The sequence below is a fragment of the Jaculus jaculus genome, chromosome 5, assembly GCF_020740685.1.
Source record: "Jaculus jaculus isolate mJacJac1 chromosome 5, mJacJac1.mat.Y.cur, whole genome shotgun sequence".
NCBI classification, from domain to species: domain Eukaryota; kingdom Metazoa; phylum Chordata; class Mammalia; order Rodentia; family Dipodidae; genus Jaculus; species Jaculus jaculus.
This window is the reverse complement of record NC_059106.1, coordinates 164676015-164690895: the sequence shown is the minus strand read 5'-3', so window position 1 is coordinate 164690895 and position 14881 is coordinate 164676015. Positions and strand designations below refer to the sequence as shown.

The 14881-nt window shown below is 49.5% G+C and overlaps 1 protein-coding gene across 2 annotated transcripts in view; it reads left to right on the top strand.

The window, feature by feature from the left end:
- The first annotated feature begins 1766 nt into the window (after positions 1-1766).
- The window catches only part of Dscam (DS cell adhesion molecule), a 679085-nt gene continuing 665970 nt past the window's right edge, over positions 1767-14881 (top strand). For both annotated transcript variants that reach the window (XM_004654491.2, XM_045151367.1), the window contains exon 1: positions 1767-1844. In XM_004654491.2, the coding sequence (XP_004654548.1) occupies positions 1802-1844 (43 nt within the window). In that variant the 5' untranslated portion in view covers positions 1767-1801. The remainder of the gene's footprint in view (positions 1845-14881) is intronic.

The following is a 14881-nucleotide window of genomic DNA, read 5'->3' as shown; positions in this document are numbered from 1 at the left end:
CACTGAATGGATGGAAAGCCAGCTGGACCCAGGAACGGAAATGAGGCCCATGGCCAGCCTGCCTTCCTGGACAGGGCTGAAGAGCAGGGAGTGCAACGTCAGCTGCATGCAAAACCAGAGGACACGGGGGTTCCCATGTGGACGGGCAGGGCTGGGCGTGCAGCGCAAGCGGGCCTCAGAGCGTGATCACCCACAGCTGCAGAGCAATGGCAGGCAGCTCGGCTCGGCTCAGCTGACCCTTCCCCGTTCACAGGGTCTGGCCATCTTGTGCCCAGCCCTGGTAAAGCACCATTTTGTTTTTGCCTCACCATGTGCTATTCCTGTGCTGCTCTGCGAGCGGTCTGACTTAGGTGGGCCGCCCTTGGAGGTACACAGGCAGTCCTGTCTGAAGAGGCCCACTGCCTGTGAAAGTGGCTCCACTCCCACTGGACGGCGCTCTCCTACCTCCCCCAGATGTCCCCCTGGTCTGTTGCCCTCTCTCTGTACATTCAGTCTTGCACCTTAAGTTGGGCTGCATTCTGGTTCCGTAGGTCATTATGTTGCAAAAAATAAAATAAAGTGATGGATGTGGACACAGGCCCTTTGAAAAGCTTCGGTTTGAAATATTACTGCGATTCCAAGGAATGTCATACAGCCCAGGCCACAGCAGGCTTGCTTTCCACAAGGTTGTGGAAGGAGTTACGTGTTGGGGATTTTACACATTATCAGCTATTTTAATCAGTTTTTTTTTTTTTAATGCACCATTCAGAGAGCAAAACTAGAATTGCTTGTGTCTGCACTTCACCATGTATTCAAGATAATTAAAAATTAGCCAGGGAAATCAGAGAGAGCTTTACAGTAGCAACCACGGATTTGGAGGCAATATGTTTTTTTTTTTTCTTTTTTCCTTTTAGGCAAACGAACTGGACTTTTTTTTTTTTTCCCTGAGAGTCAATACGGGCTCTGAATCTTGCTGCACGTTTTATTAAAACTGCTAACATCTCATGGTCACCTCTGTTTAGCTGACAACCTTCCGGAGTCGTCACTCACCCCTGGCCATATCTTATTAGCAACCGGCAAGGGGGGGGGGGGAGAAAAAAAATAACTAAAAATAATCGGCTGTTGAAATGATTATTTAAGCCTCCGAGAGACGCATCCCGATGACTGTGCGTGACTGTGCTAGCCGCGCTCTGGGTCCTGCCTCCTGTTCCGCTGCACTCGTCTGTCTGCTGCGGCGCTAAGACTGCAGAGCGCCCCAGCGGCCAGAGCAGGGGAGGGGTCCCCGCTCGCGTCCGCGCGCGGCCCGCCGGGCTCTCCTCCTCGGGCAGGGAAGGTTAAGCCAGAGAAAAGGGAGCCGGTTGCTCGAGGCCGAGCAGAGAGGAAAGATGAGCGTGCCCGCCCGCCTGCTGCCTGGCTGCGGAGGGTGAGGGCTGGCGCGCACCGGAGGCCGCTGGAGGCTGCGCATCGGGCCGCCCGGGATGAGCTCACGGCCGCCGCGGCGGCTCCCTGCTGCACCTGCCGACCTGCCGGCGGCCCGCTGAGCGGACGGCGCACCTGGGCCGTGGCCGCGGCGCCCGGGAGCAGGTGTGCGGGAGCGCAGCGCGCCGAGCCAGCGCCGAGCCCGAGCCCGAGCTCCGGACCAGCCCGGCCGCGCCGCGTGCCCCGGGCAGAGGAGGCGGCAGGGGCGGCGGAGGCGGCGGCCCCCGGGCAGGTGGCGAGCGGAGATCCGAGCCGGGCCGGGCGGAGCGCAGCGCAGCGCGGGGGGCGAGGCCGGCGCGTCGCTCGCTCGCTGGCTCGCGGGAGGCCGGGCAGCAGCAGGGGCATGTGGATACTGGCTCTCTCCTTGTTCCAGAGCTTCGCGAATGGTGAGCCTTTCGGTTTGTGATGGATTTTTTTTTTAATTTTTTTAAAAATTTTTTTCATTTCTTGTCATTGACCTGGGTGGCTGGGTGTTGGGGTATTGCGGCGGGGGAGATGGCTACATGGGTGAAGTCTTCCCCACCTGTGTTTAAAATTTCATGCATTTTATTTTATTTATTTATTTTAAATATGTGCATGGCTTGGGAGAAGAGACGTGTTACCTAGGCAAGTGCCAGCTCTGAGCCTAACTCCAGGGCTAGAGCCAGCCGGGTCTGGGCAGAGGAGATGGAGAGATCCAAGCCACTTTGAATATGGGAACCTGGAGAGGGACGCGGTGCTGGGAGGCGGAGGGGTCACTTCAGAACGTTGCCTTCAAGATGCTGAGCCGCTCCAGCCTTTAAGACATGTGCCTTAATCCTGCCACGATTTCTCTCAGCAGTAAGGAAGGCTGGGGGAGAGATGTATCTTTCTGCGTCTCTCTCACACCCTCCACACTACACATCCCTCACAGTAGTTTCATGTAAAAATATGCACTGCTAACATAAGCATTACATCATCTGAAGTGTTGACAAATTAACACACACACACACACACACACACACCTGTAAAAGTGAAATCAGAGAACATGATAGATGGTGTTTTCCCTCCCCCTTCATGCTCAGGCAATATTATATTTCGAGATGTGTCCTTCCTGGGTTTTTAGAAAGCTACTGCTCTTGACGGAGTCAGACCCAATTAGTAAGTGTGACTGCACCTCAGGCTGCCTGCCGCCACGCAAATATGAACTTACATACGTATGTATGAATGGCTTCTTCTCATGTGGGAGCCGGAGGGAACTGTCTTCATTTGACATTGCCTGCGAGCCACAGCCTGAATTCCCATTTCAAATTTGGGAACACACATCTGCTTGCAACGTATAACCTGCTGACAGTGAAAATTAAACCATTAAGCAGAATTCATTACAGGGTGGGGGGGGTGGAGAGAAAGAGAGAGAGAGAGAGAGGAGACTGGTCCTTATGAGAAAACAGGAAAGGCAAGAGGAGGCTTTAAGCTTTTCCTGAAAGATACACAGGGAAGCTGTAAGCGCTGGCTGCATTTTCTTTGCCTACCTAGGCAGTACTTAGAGAATCAGCTCGCCTACAGGCCAAAGAAAAGGCACAGATGTTGCCCAGCTTTAAAAAAAAAAAATAATGATGACTAAGAAAAGATGGAGCTGAAGGAAGACGGTGCTCTTGAAATTCACATTGAAACGGCACCTTGCTCTGCAATAACACCGAAAGTGAAGTGATGGGAACTTTCATCTTTGAGATTTTTCTCCCAGGGGGAAAAAAAGCATTGCAACAAGTTCTGACAAGACACCCCTCCTTCCCAGAGGGCATTATGCCTGTCCTGTCTCCTCATGGGAATTTACCTTGGGGGACAGATGTGCTTCGGGAACAGGCACTGAGGTGTCAGGACAGCTTTCCTGCTTGCTGTTCTAATAGAAATGCACAGAAAAGACACACTTGTTCACAAACGTGTTCCACAGCCAGCATGCCTGGGTGTCCTGCTTACCTGTCAGGGAGACATAGCTGGACTCCTAGTGCAGGCCTGTGCTGAGGGAGGAAGGGAGACCTCCACTGTGTGGAGGGATAGATGTCTCGCCATGGCGAGCCAGGCTAGGCTTTTGGTTGTCAACCAAGCGGTATCAGCTTTTCAGTGTATGCTACGTATGACAAGGCAGCGTGAAATGTTTCATGACGGTCTCTGATCAGAGAGATACAATAAATGTGCATGTGCTTTTGAATCAGCATTCTGCAACTAAAATCGAAGGGAGAATTATATGCAGTCAGTGACAAAACCGCAGCACGGAAAATGGGTGCCTAGGTTGCTCGTGTCCACACGTGTGAAAGCCTGCAGGACTTTTAATGTCAGTTTTGAGAATTACCGTGACTGCTAAACACACACACACACACACACAGGCAGGTTTGCATTTGCATGGATGTGGTATGTGCTCTGACTGCACTGACCAGGAGAAAAGTCCTGTGGATCATGGCCCTTCCTTTCAGGATCAAGCACTTGGGGGCCGGGGGAGGGAGGCCTAACTAGAGCTTTGGGCTCTTTTGCTGGGGGCGGGGGAAGCTTTGGGGGTTTCCAAGGAATCATGCTGTAGATATACCATGCAAAGGGTCATAAAATACATACTCATGTCAAAGTAAAATAAGAGTGGGTTGGACCACTGCCTGTTCCTAAGACTATATTTTAAAAAATAGGAAAGTGAATGGCTCTTACCTATTTGAATGACACTTAACAATGGAGGATTTTTTTTGTTTGCTCTACAACTGCCATATTTTGGCCTACCTTCATCTTGAAACATACCCAAATGTGTGATAAGTGCCTATGATTTCTAATACCCAAACGGATTCTTGGTAGGCCTCCAACATCAAAATACCTCGTGATGATCAGTTTTTCATGTGTAAATGATTATGCATTTCGATACTTTGGGGATAATCAAAGCATACATGTGTCTGCATTTTGTACAGCACAGCTTCATTTTTAACTGTGGAAAGCAGCAATTTCCCTGCTGATGTAAGAGGGTGCTCACTCATGTCTTAATAAAAGCATGATAGCAGAGAGTATTTGGGGGTGAACACCAGAGGCGAGGGATGGGTCCCTGCATGGGTTAACGGTTGTGAATGACCTCACCTGAGAAGGTGTGGGGTCATGCAGAAGCGGCCAACCTGCTCTGCAGTGCTCCGAAAATACTCACAGGAACACAAGGAGCAGAGACACACGCGTGTGCACACACACCCACACGCCACTCAGGGCCTTCTCAGCATGCACACCCGCTGCATCGTGTCTCAGCACCGTTTGTCTTGATTTTAACCCCGCTGAGCACGCCGTCATTTAAAATTCTCATTAAGAGCGGAGGTGGGTTCCAGAGAAGCAGAATGGGGAGCCAGTAGATTTCGTATATAGAGCCTGTTCTTGCTGCACCCCGACGTCTCTGTTTCTGCACACAGACACCCTTGACATTGACTTCTCTTCAGCCATGAGACTTTGAGCTTCACTGCGCCTTGCTCTCAGCCCCTCCCCCCCCAGCTCCACAGTGAGGAGGGGGTGGGGTGATGTTAGTGAGGGGGGGCATCAAGGTCAGGAGGGTGTGCAGCACCTTTGAGACTCAGCAGAACACGCGACAAGGGCATTAAAGACCGAACACTTGATATTTCATCCCACCATAGAAACAGACCTTCCTTCTCAGTACAGATGCTCCTTGAGGCCTCTGAAGGTGATTTTTCAAAATTTAATTTCTATGAACATAGGCAATCAAAAATATTCTCTGCCCATCTTCATGAAGCAGATTGAGAGTCTACCTCAGAATTTCAGGGTTTGTCTAAAATCCCCAGGCCTCTGAACTGAAGCTGCATGCCCCCTACAAGATGCCCTCCATAGGAAAACAAAATGCCAGGCAGACCTTTAATAAATGCCAACCGGTCTGCCTCCACTCCTTGGCTCTCTCCTTTGCCACTTGGGTGTCACTACAGGTTCCTTGCTGCCTGGAAACATCAGTGAATTACAGGGCAGGCTCTGTACAATACAGCATGCTGGTGGTGAAAATAATTTTGTCTAAAAAAAAATGCCCATTTAAATCCCTAAGGCCTGGATCTCCATATAGCTGATAAAATTACCTTATCTCTGATGTGTTGGGGTTGGGGAAGGAACAGTGACAATTCCTAACAAGCCAATTCAATGCGTATGGAAACTTGATGTCAGGGAGGGAGGGGTCATTTAATAAAGGCTCTCTGAGCAACAAGGACGCTGGAAATTGATGTTGGGGGGTGGGGCTGGGGGTGAGGGGAAAGCGATGAGTTTCTCACAGTGATGCTTGTACAAAATGGATGGTGTCCAGGTTTCTCTTTAATTAGCTGAGTTGTATAGGTGAGATGAGGAATGTGGCTCTCGCATAATTAAGGTGGAGAAAGACACGAGGAGGGTGTAGGCTTAGGCAATGCCCTGGGGGCGTCTTCAGATCTATCACCCCCATTCTCCTTGATTTCCTGTGGATGGTCCACTGAGGCCACCTGTGATTGTGTCTGGGCATCTTCTTGGCGGAGGGTGTGGGGGGGTTCTGTGCTGAGTGAGGTGCATGCTGGGCTTTGGTGGTCCCTTGCTGCGCTGTCAGTTTGGGGGGAAAGTGAGGCGGTGCTTCTACCTGCATGTCAATTGTGTCCCCACCATAGGACACTAGTGGGCGGCAGACCTCACCAGACTCCTGCGCAAAGCAGAGCCGGCAACCCGCCGCCGCCTCCGAGGGAGGATTGCTCAGCGCCTACGTCTCAGGCTTTCCGGGGAAGACTCCTCCCGGGCCTCCCTCAAGTTCGCCGCGCCCCGAACTCCGGGCCGTGGGGTTGGGGTGTGAGCCGGCGTGCGGCACGTCCGAGCCACCGCAGGCCATGAACGATCAGATCAGTCTGTAGTCATTGTTTGGAGGACCGGGGCGGGAGAGGTGGGGGGCGCGCGCTCACAGCAAGCGCGCAGAAGGGAAAGGGGGTGTGGGATGATGGTGGTCCTCGGCGAGGACCCCCTAATGCAGACTGGCGAGGGTGTCCCGGGGTGGCGTGTGCATCTCGAAGGTGGCAGCTCCGCGCCTGATTGGCTGACCTTCCAATGTCATTCCAGGAGTCGCGGCTTCTCCTGGGGTGGAGGGACAGAGTGATGCCCACGCCCTCTCCTCCTGCGCAGTCCGTCAATCTCCTGCAGCTGCTGCTGCTGCAAGGCCCGGGGGGTGGGGGGGACCTGCAGCCGCTCCCCTCCCCCAGGCAAAGCTGGCAGCACCTGTGGGCCTCAGGCTGGCCTTAACTCTTCAGAACCGGAGAGCTGGGCACGGGGGCTGGGGGTGGGGCTTTCTCCGCTCCCTCGTTCTGCCTGTCTCCTCCACCCCATGGATCCGTGCTATTTAATGTTGTGAGAATGCGATAGCGTTCAGCGTTGCCATTTCTCTCGCCAAACCCATGGGTTTAGACAAGACGGTGGGAGTGGAGGGTTCCAGCGGCCCTACCGTGCACGGGGCTGTGCTGTTGTGAATTCGGAGGTGGGTGATGTGCCCTCCAAGCTGGCCAGGGTTCGGAAGGAAGCAGCCAGGGGAAGGTGTTGATGCCCCCCGGATGTTGGTTCAGAGGGCAGGGTGGGCAGATTCTGCTCAGGGTGCTCCAGAGCACCAGGCGTAGCCTCCATTTATTCCTTTGCCCAAAGCCTGGGATTTCTCTTGGGTGGCTTCAGGACAGCGTGTAACTCGAGGTGAATGGAGCTTGCTAATTGCAACCCTATCCAGACATCTGTAAACTGAGCTGGAGAGAGGGCCCAAGGGTGAGTGTCCTCAGCGCAAAGGTGGCCTAGGTGGACAGGTGTGAGAGAGAAGTGAGTGCGTGTGTCCAAGCCTTCCTTCACCTCCTGAGACTCTCTTCTCTCTCTCCGGCTTCTTCTGCCCATTTTAGCGCCTGGTTTGTCTTTCCGCCCGCAGACTCCACTTCTCACGGAAAAGCCATGTGTGAGGAGGGAAGTCCTGCCTCCTTGTTGTGACCTAACCCTAGACTCTCTGGCTGGAGAGGCATGTGTGTCCTGCAAATGTTTCTGGGACATGTTCCCTGTTACAAAAGGATTCACGTTTGGCACATGTGATGGGACTTCTGGGTGACACCACCTCACAGAACCTCTGTGGGTGCGCCTCCCATGTGGAGTGGGTCAAGTGTCCTAATCCATAATTTCGTCAATGCCCCGGACCCCTTGTTCTCAAGTGACACGGTTTGAAGTGTCTGCACCATGTTTATTGCCCATCACATTCTGAGCGGCAGCTAGAAACATCAAACTGACATTTGAATTTCCCAGCAGCTCCTGGGAATTCATTTCTTCATCAAAGAGCCACCCAGGATATTAAAATTAAAAAAAAAAAAAGCTCAGTTTCTTAGGCCTTTATCATCACTAAAAAGCCACACCACTATTTTTCTTAAGTCTTCCGTGGATTTAGGGTTTCTAATCATTATCTTATTTTGCAGCAGAGCTGAATATAAAAGTTGGCACCTCATCAAAGAAACATGAAAGAGATATGTGGTAATCATTGCTAAAAATCTCAATTTAACTTAAATATCAGAAACAAATACTTTATGACTTACACTATATATCGTCTTTTCAGTTTTGGGAGATTTATAATTACTCTGTGCTGGCCAACCCGATGATTTGTTTCAAACACCATCCAGTTGGATTGTTTTTTTTTAGTGCCTCTGGATTATGTAAATATATGTCACGGTTTAATAGAGAGGGATGGATCAGACAGAATAGATATGATGAGATGAGAAGAAAGAGGGTACGGCACGGGAGATGGAATGACAGGGATTAATCAATTTTGCCTACATCCCTATTTAAGTTATTTTTTACTCAGAAGACAGTGAATAAGACTTAAGAGTGAGCAAGCAGTCCTATTTATAGAAAGTCGCTTTTAAATGCTGGGGCAGAAATAGTGAAAGAAAGACTTGAACACGCACGGGATCCCCTCTGCTCTGCATGCTGGCTTCCCTGTCCTCCTTGCACGGTGCGCTTCACCGAGGAAATAAAGCAGGCCGTCCTTGAGAAAATGCTGAGAAAAGAAAAAATTGTGTCGGTCTCTGAAGAATATTCTAGAAGTGCAGTCAAGGTGTAGGTTCAGGGCAGGCTTGGAGAGACCTGAGTAGGTCTGAACAGTGGCCTGGAGGTACAGCCAGGACATTTCATTCCAGTAATGCACTCGTATCTATTTGGCAATAAGGCCGCCTCCCTTGGAGATTACCCGAGGGCGGGATCTGCATGCCAGCCTGGAGGGCATTGGATACTGGCAGAAGGGTTTCATGTTGGATGTGGCGACAGTCAAGGGCCCGCCACCTTAACCTGTCATTGCATTCTGGAGATTTAAATTGTGACATATGTACCTCTAATTGATCAGACCTGATGGGCAGATGATGGTGCCACAGGCTGTGTGATTGATAAGAGCATTACTGGACAAGGGGAAAAGAAGATGTCTGTTCTAGAAGTGAGAACCTTTTTTTTAACACTCCATATAGAAGTGAGATCATGGGCATTTTCCCTTTTGTTCCTGAATTATTTCACTTAACATAGTCTCTGTCCTCCAAATCCCTCAAAGCTGTACAATTAAAAAAAAAAACTGATTTTAAAATATTTATCTATTTTTTAAAATATTTTATTTATCTATTTTATTTATTTATTTGAGACAAAGAAAGGGAGAGAGAGAGAAAGAGAGAGAGGAAGAGAGAGAGAGAGAGAATGGACATGCCAGGGCCTCCAGCCATTGCAAACAAACTCCAGATGCATGCGCCATCATGTGCGTCTAGCTTATATGGGTCCTGGAGAATCGAACCTGGGTCCTTAGGCTTCGCAGGCATATGCCTTAACCACTAAGCCATCTCTCCAGGCCCCTTATTTTGTTTTTGGAAGAAAGAAAGAATGGTTGGGCACACCACAGCTTCATATCACTGCAAATGAACTCCAGACACACAATGTATTTGGCTTTACCTAGGTACTGGAGAACTGAACCTGACTCTCAGGCTTTGCAAGCAAGTGTCTTTAACCACTGAGCTATCTCTCCAGCAGCTAAAAATACTCTTTACTGACAACCTCCATATCTATTACCCTGGTCAAATCCTCTCCCACCATTCTCTTGTGTCTCCCCAATCCCACTGACCCACTTCTTTCCCTCTTCTATGTCAATGCCATCATTTATTTATTTTTTCTTTTTGCCCTCATATCATGCAAGTCTTGTGTAAGTAGTGTCAGCCACTGTGAGTTCACGAATGCACTGACCACTGTGTGTCTGGAAGACAGCGTTCCAAAGCACTCACCTCATCCTTTGGCTCTGGCTTTCTTTCCACCACTTCTTTCATAGTGGTCCCTGAGCCAAGAAGAGTGTGAAGGATGTAAACTTTTAAATAACATTTTTTAAAACTTCTATTTGTTTGAGAGAGAAAGAGAAAAGGAGAGGGAGGGAAGGAGAGAGGGAGAGGAATGGAGGCACCAGGGCCTTCAGCTACTGCAAACGAACTCCTGACACATGCATTACCTTGTGCCTCTGGCTTATGTGGGACCTGGAGAATTGAACCTGGGTTCTTTGGTTTTGCAGGCAAGTGTCTTAAGTGCTAAGCCATCTCTCCAGTCCAGTAATATTTTTAAAAGTAAGAAACTTCCTCTGATTTGTTTGTATATTTATTATCTGTCCGTCAGTCCGTCCATCCATCCATCCATCCATCCATCCATCCATCCATCCATCTCTCTCTCTCTCTATCTCTCTCTCTGTCTATCATCTATCCTTGTGTGTGTGCATGGGGATGCCATGGTGTGGATGATGGAGATGAGAGGACAGATTTCCGAAGTAGGTCTTTACCTCATGTAAGGCAGGCTCTCTCATTCTCCAGGATAGCTGGTTGGTCCTTGAGCTTCCAGGAAGCTCTTCCTTCCATCTCTTTGGGATTACAGAAACCTACCACGACTTCCTGCTTTTACATGGGCATGGGACACTGAACTCAGACACTCAACAGAAAGCACTTTACCTATTGCCTGTACCATTTTCCCACCCCCTAAAACTTTTTTTTTTTTTTTTTTGAGGTAGGGTCTTAACTAAGCGGACCTGGAACTCAGTATGTAGTCTCAGGCTGGCCTTGAACTCACAGCAATTCTCCTACCTCCACCTCCTCAGTGCTGGAATTAAAGGTGTGTGCCAACATGCCTGACTACATTTTATTTTTATTTATTTATTTGAGAGAGAGAGAGAGAGAGAGAGAGCAATACAGAAATAGGAAGGTAGAAAGAGAGAGAGAGGAAGAGAATGGGTGCGCCAGGGCCTCAAGCTACTGCAAATGAACTTCAGATGTGTGTGCCTCCTTGTGCATCTGACTCACAGGGGTCCTAGAGAGTCAAACCTGGGTCCTTTTGCTTTGCAGGCAAGCACCTTAACCACTAAGCCATCTCTCCAGCCGTCCCCATGCTCCCACCGGCTACATTTTTTTGAAAAAGCAATGGAATCATCTTCCTTCCAGTGGTTTCACTGCCCCACATGGGCCTTGTTTCCTGTCCACAGTAGAGACGCTGAACACATGTGGGATTCTGTTGCCTTCTGGACTGGAAGCGTGGTCCACAGCCAGGCCCTGACTTGCCCCATGATCAGCTGCTGTGCAGAGCACCTGCCTTTTATCTTTCCGGGAGTGACCCCAGCCTGGGTAGCTCTGAGGCGCTCGCTCCAGACCATGGAATAGACATACTGAAGAGGCAGTAGAAACAGATTCGTGCTTGGCTTATGATTTTGACTCGTGTGTAATCCTCTGCTCTTTTACTATGAACATGAAGCAACAGAAAAGGGCGTTTAGCCTGGCTTTGTGCGGAACTTAAACAATCTCTTTTTGTTGTATTCTCTGAAAGTCAGTTCAAAGCTTTGTCTGGATCTCTGAACCACCTTTTGTCAGAAGCTTCTGCAAAACAATCACATGGTGACGTCACTTCCGGTGACGGCCCAGATGAGCTCAAGGGTCCAAAGTGGCTCTTGCATCACCACGGGTTCACCATGATGCTCAGGTGTGAGCTGGTGTTGGGCCCAGGGTGGAAAGGCAAGGCACTGAGATGGCTGTCTGTGCGACGGGAGGCTCCTGCCGTTGACTCCTGCCAGTCATATGGAGTCAAGTGCTGGCTTTTCTCAGGAGCTCTGCAGGGACTGTGGGTGACTGGGGACAGTTCTGTCATGTTATTATGAGACAAAGGCTGATGTGGAAGCCAGAGGACACCCACCCTCCGGTGGCAGTCCAGGGCATTCACCTTTTTTGCACAAAGGAAATGAGTGTTATTGTGGAGACCTCCCTTTGAGTAAACATATCTATTTGTGTGCGTGTGTGTGTGTGCGTGTGTGTCTGTGTGTGTAGATGTGTGCATCCCATATGCGTGTGTGCAGAGGCTGATAAGGATGGCCGTTAACCTCCTTTTTTCCTCTTCTGCCTTATAACCTTGGGAGAGACTCGAGCTTACTGCTTTTGGGTTAGACTGGCTGACCAGTAAGCCCCAGTGAGCCTTCTGTCCACATCCACTCCAGCCCTGGGTGACCATGCCTGGCTCTTGTGTGGGCTCTGGGGACTGAGCTCAGGTCCTCACGCTTGTGACTCACTGAGCCATCTCCCCAGCCCCAGGGAAACATATTCCTTACGAGAAAAACTTGAGATTCATTGTTCCTCTCTGCAGCCAGGCCACTGTGATATGATTTGGTCTTGGGTTCTCCTGGGATGTCAAAAACCTCAAATCCCAGTTCACTTAACTACTGTGTTTATTTCTTAATGGCTGTAGAGCACTTTTTAATAACTGATGTGTAGGTGCCTGAGTAGAAATAGCGATGTTATATAATATCAGCCTTGAGACTTATGAAAGGAGCTAAAGATACTCATTGATAACTGGCCACGGGAGCAAAGCAGGCAGCTGAGCTCCATGGAGAAGCACTATGGTTACCCATCCTCCCCCGAGTCCCATCACTGCCCACACAATTCCCACAGAGGATAGCTGCTCAGATATTTCTCTGGAGGTACATAAGATGTGAAAAGCTCCTTAAGGGCCAGGAGTCTCCTTCCACAAGGTGTTTTAGTTGACAGTCCAAGCTGGTGGTTTGTCTGGTACCTTGGCATGATAGCAGCCCATGTGGGATGGTTGCTCACCACAAGTGCATGCCAGTTTTGATTACCACAGAAGCATGGGGCGTCTTATTACCCCAGCAATGTGTCAGGACTCACCAAAAGCAACAGCTCTACTTGTTACTGTTTTAGGATAAGGTTGGGCATTTACGCAGGACTCTTGGGAGGAAAACGTTGACCGAAGGGTGATGTTGGTATTGGTTTGGGGTCTATAACTTTGATCAGCAGTTGGTTCCTTCTGGGATCTCCCGTCACCAGCTGCAATCCCATTGGCGTTCACCGTCACAAGACACCCCACATCCTTCTTCCCTGCCACACACACTCCTGCTACCCTGTCACCGAGGCGGGAGGGCTAGAAAGTGCTGTAGGTTTCTGCACTGTCTGGTGCTCAGAGACAAGGGGAGCAAAGGCTGATGGGAAGAATAGGGCTGGAGGAAGAGGTTTGTGTCTGGCCCATCACTGCATATGACCTCTGTTCCCATGTCAGGGCAAGAGGAATGTGGTGATGTGGAAGGGAGACCCCAATTGGTGGACTTGAGCTGTGATTTGGGGACTCTCCTCCTCTCAGGACGGTCTCTGGATGATAGTTCTTTCTGTCTAAGTGGGATGGACCAAGGAGAAGGGTAAGAAGGCATGATGTTTTCCTATAGAACTCTCTGAGCCTGAGCTTCCTATTGGAAAGAAATTCCAGTGTGGAGCTTGGTGTGTGTCGTGGTGGGGGGTGGTGGTGGGGGGAGAAGCTATGGTTTTAAAACCTCCCATATGTTTCTACCTCCAGTGATTTCCATGGCCATTTGTTGTGGTGTGATACACAATGACTTCATAGGTACCTGCTCCTGAACGCTTGGCCCCAAGTTGATGTCACTATTGGAAAGGGTTGCTGGAGGAAGTGGGTCACTGAGGTTTTGTGACCCAACCTCCTGCTTCATGACTTCGGATGCAATGTGACCAGCCAGCTGCCTGTTTCTGCTGCCGTGTCTTCCCCACCATGATGGACTGTATCCCCTCAAACTGTAAGCCAGAAGAACCCCTTTCCTTCCTTAAGCTGTTCTGTGTCTGGTATTTGGTCATAACAATGAATAAAGTAACCAACACACCACTTTTCCCACCATCCATGGGGTCCCCCAAGATACAGATTACATAGTTTCCTATATAGTTGGTCCGTTTCTGACCTGAAGAGGGTCTGATGCTGCTACTTGGGGCGTGACTGATGGAGGAGGAGGACTTGTCCTAATCAGTGTGTGCCTGTGTATGCTCTGACCAGCGGAGCTCACAAATCATTCTTGGAAAAACAGGTACATGGAAAGGAGACAGCCATGCTCTGACTGAGGGAGAGGGACCAGACGTTAGCTAGATTGACTGAGAAGTTTCAAGTGTGCCGTACTGTGTTGCTGGGGAGCTCCATAGTGGGCGGCGGCTTAGGGAAGGTATGTATGCGAAGGTTTGGGATTTGCTGACTACCACAGGAATATGAGGAGACTTGCTAGGGGCTGGCCATAGGACAGACTCCAAGCAGAGGGAGATGCACTTCCTCTAGGGTGACTCTTGGTGTCTATTCTGGCGGCTATGGTTCATCTATGCATGTCAGCATCTTTCTGTCTGTCTGTCATCTCTCACCCATCATCTGCCTGTCAACCACCTATCAATTACCCATCACCTGTCTATCTATATATTAGTCAGTTTATCTATCATGTATATACCAGCTTATATACCTATTGATCTACCATCTATCTATCTGTCTATATGTCTATTCATGTATCATCTATATCTATCTATCTATCTATCTATCTATCTATCTATCTATCTATCTATCTTTCTATCTATCTATCTATCAATCTATCATCTACCTCTTTCCTTTCATCTTATCTGTTGATCTATCTACTCTTATTCTCATTTATCTACTGATGTAGCTATCATCTATTGATCAATTCATTGCTCAATCTGGGTCATTCTTCTTGCTTTCATGTATTTGATCCTCTGATTTATCGATAACATAAACTTTTCTTATAAACTTGACTCCTACTTCATTGGCACCTGGAGACACCGGTCGAAAAGCTCCTTGGAAACTGAAGACAGTCACATTGCCCCGAGGAAGTGATTGACAGTGGCCTCACTGCAAGATGAGCTGGCCTGCAAGGAGGTCAGACAGAAGGATGGAGTTATTTTCCGGTGGAGATGTTGCTTCAGGGCCACCCCAGGATTCCGTGTCCCGGGCACGTGCTCACTGCAAAGTCACATGGCAAGGCTTTGGGGTCATTTTCTCTGGTGGGTTTTCTCAGTGTCTGGTCCTTTCCTGTAGGGAATGTCCATGATTTGGCTGCATCTATTATACACAGTATGTGTTGTCAGAAAAAGTGAAA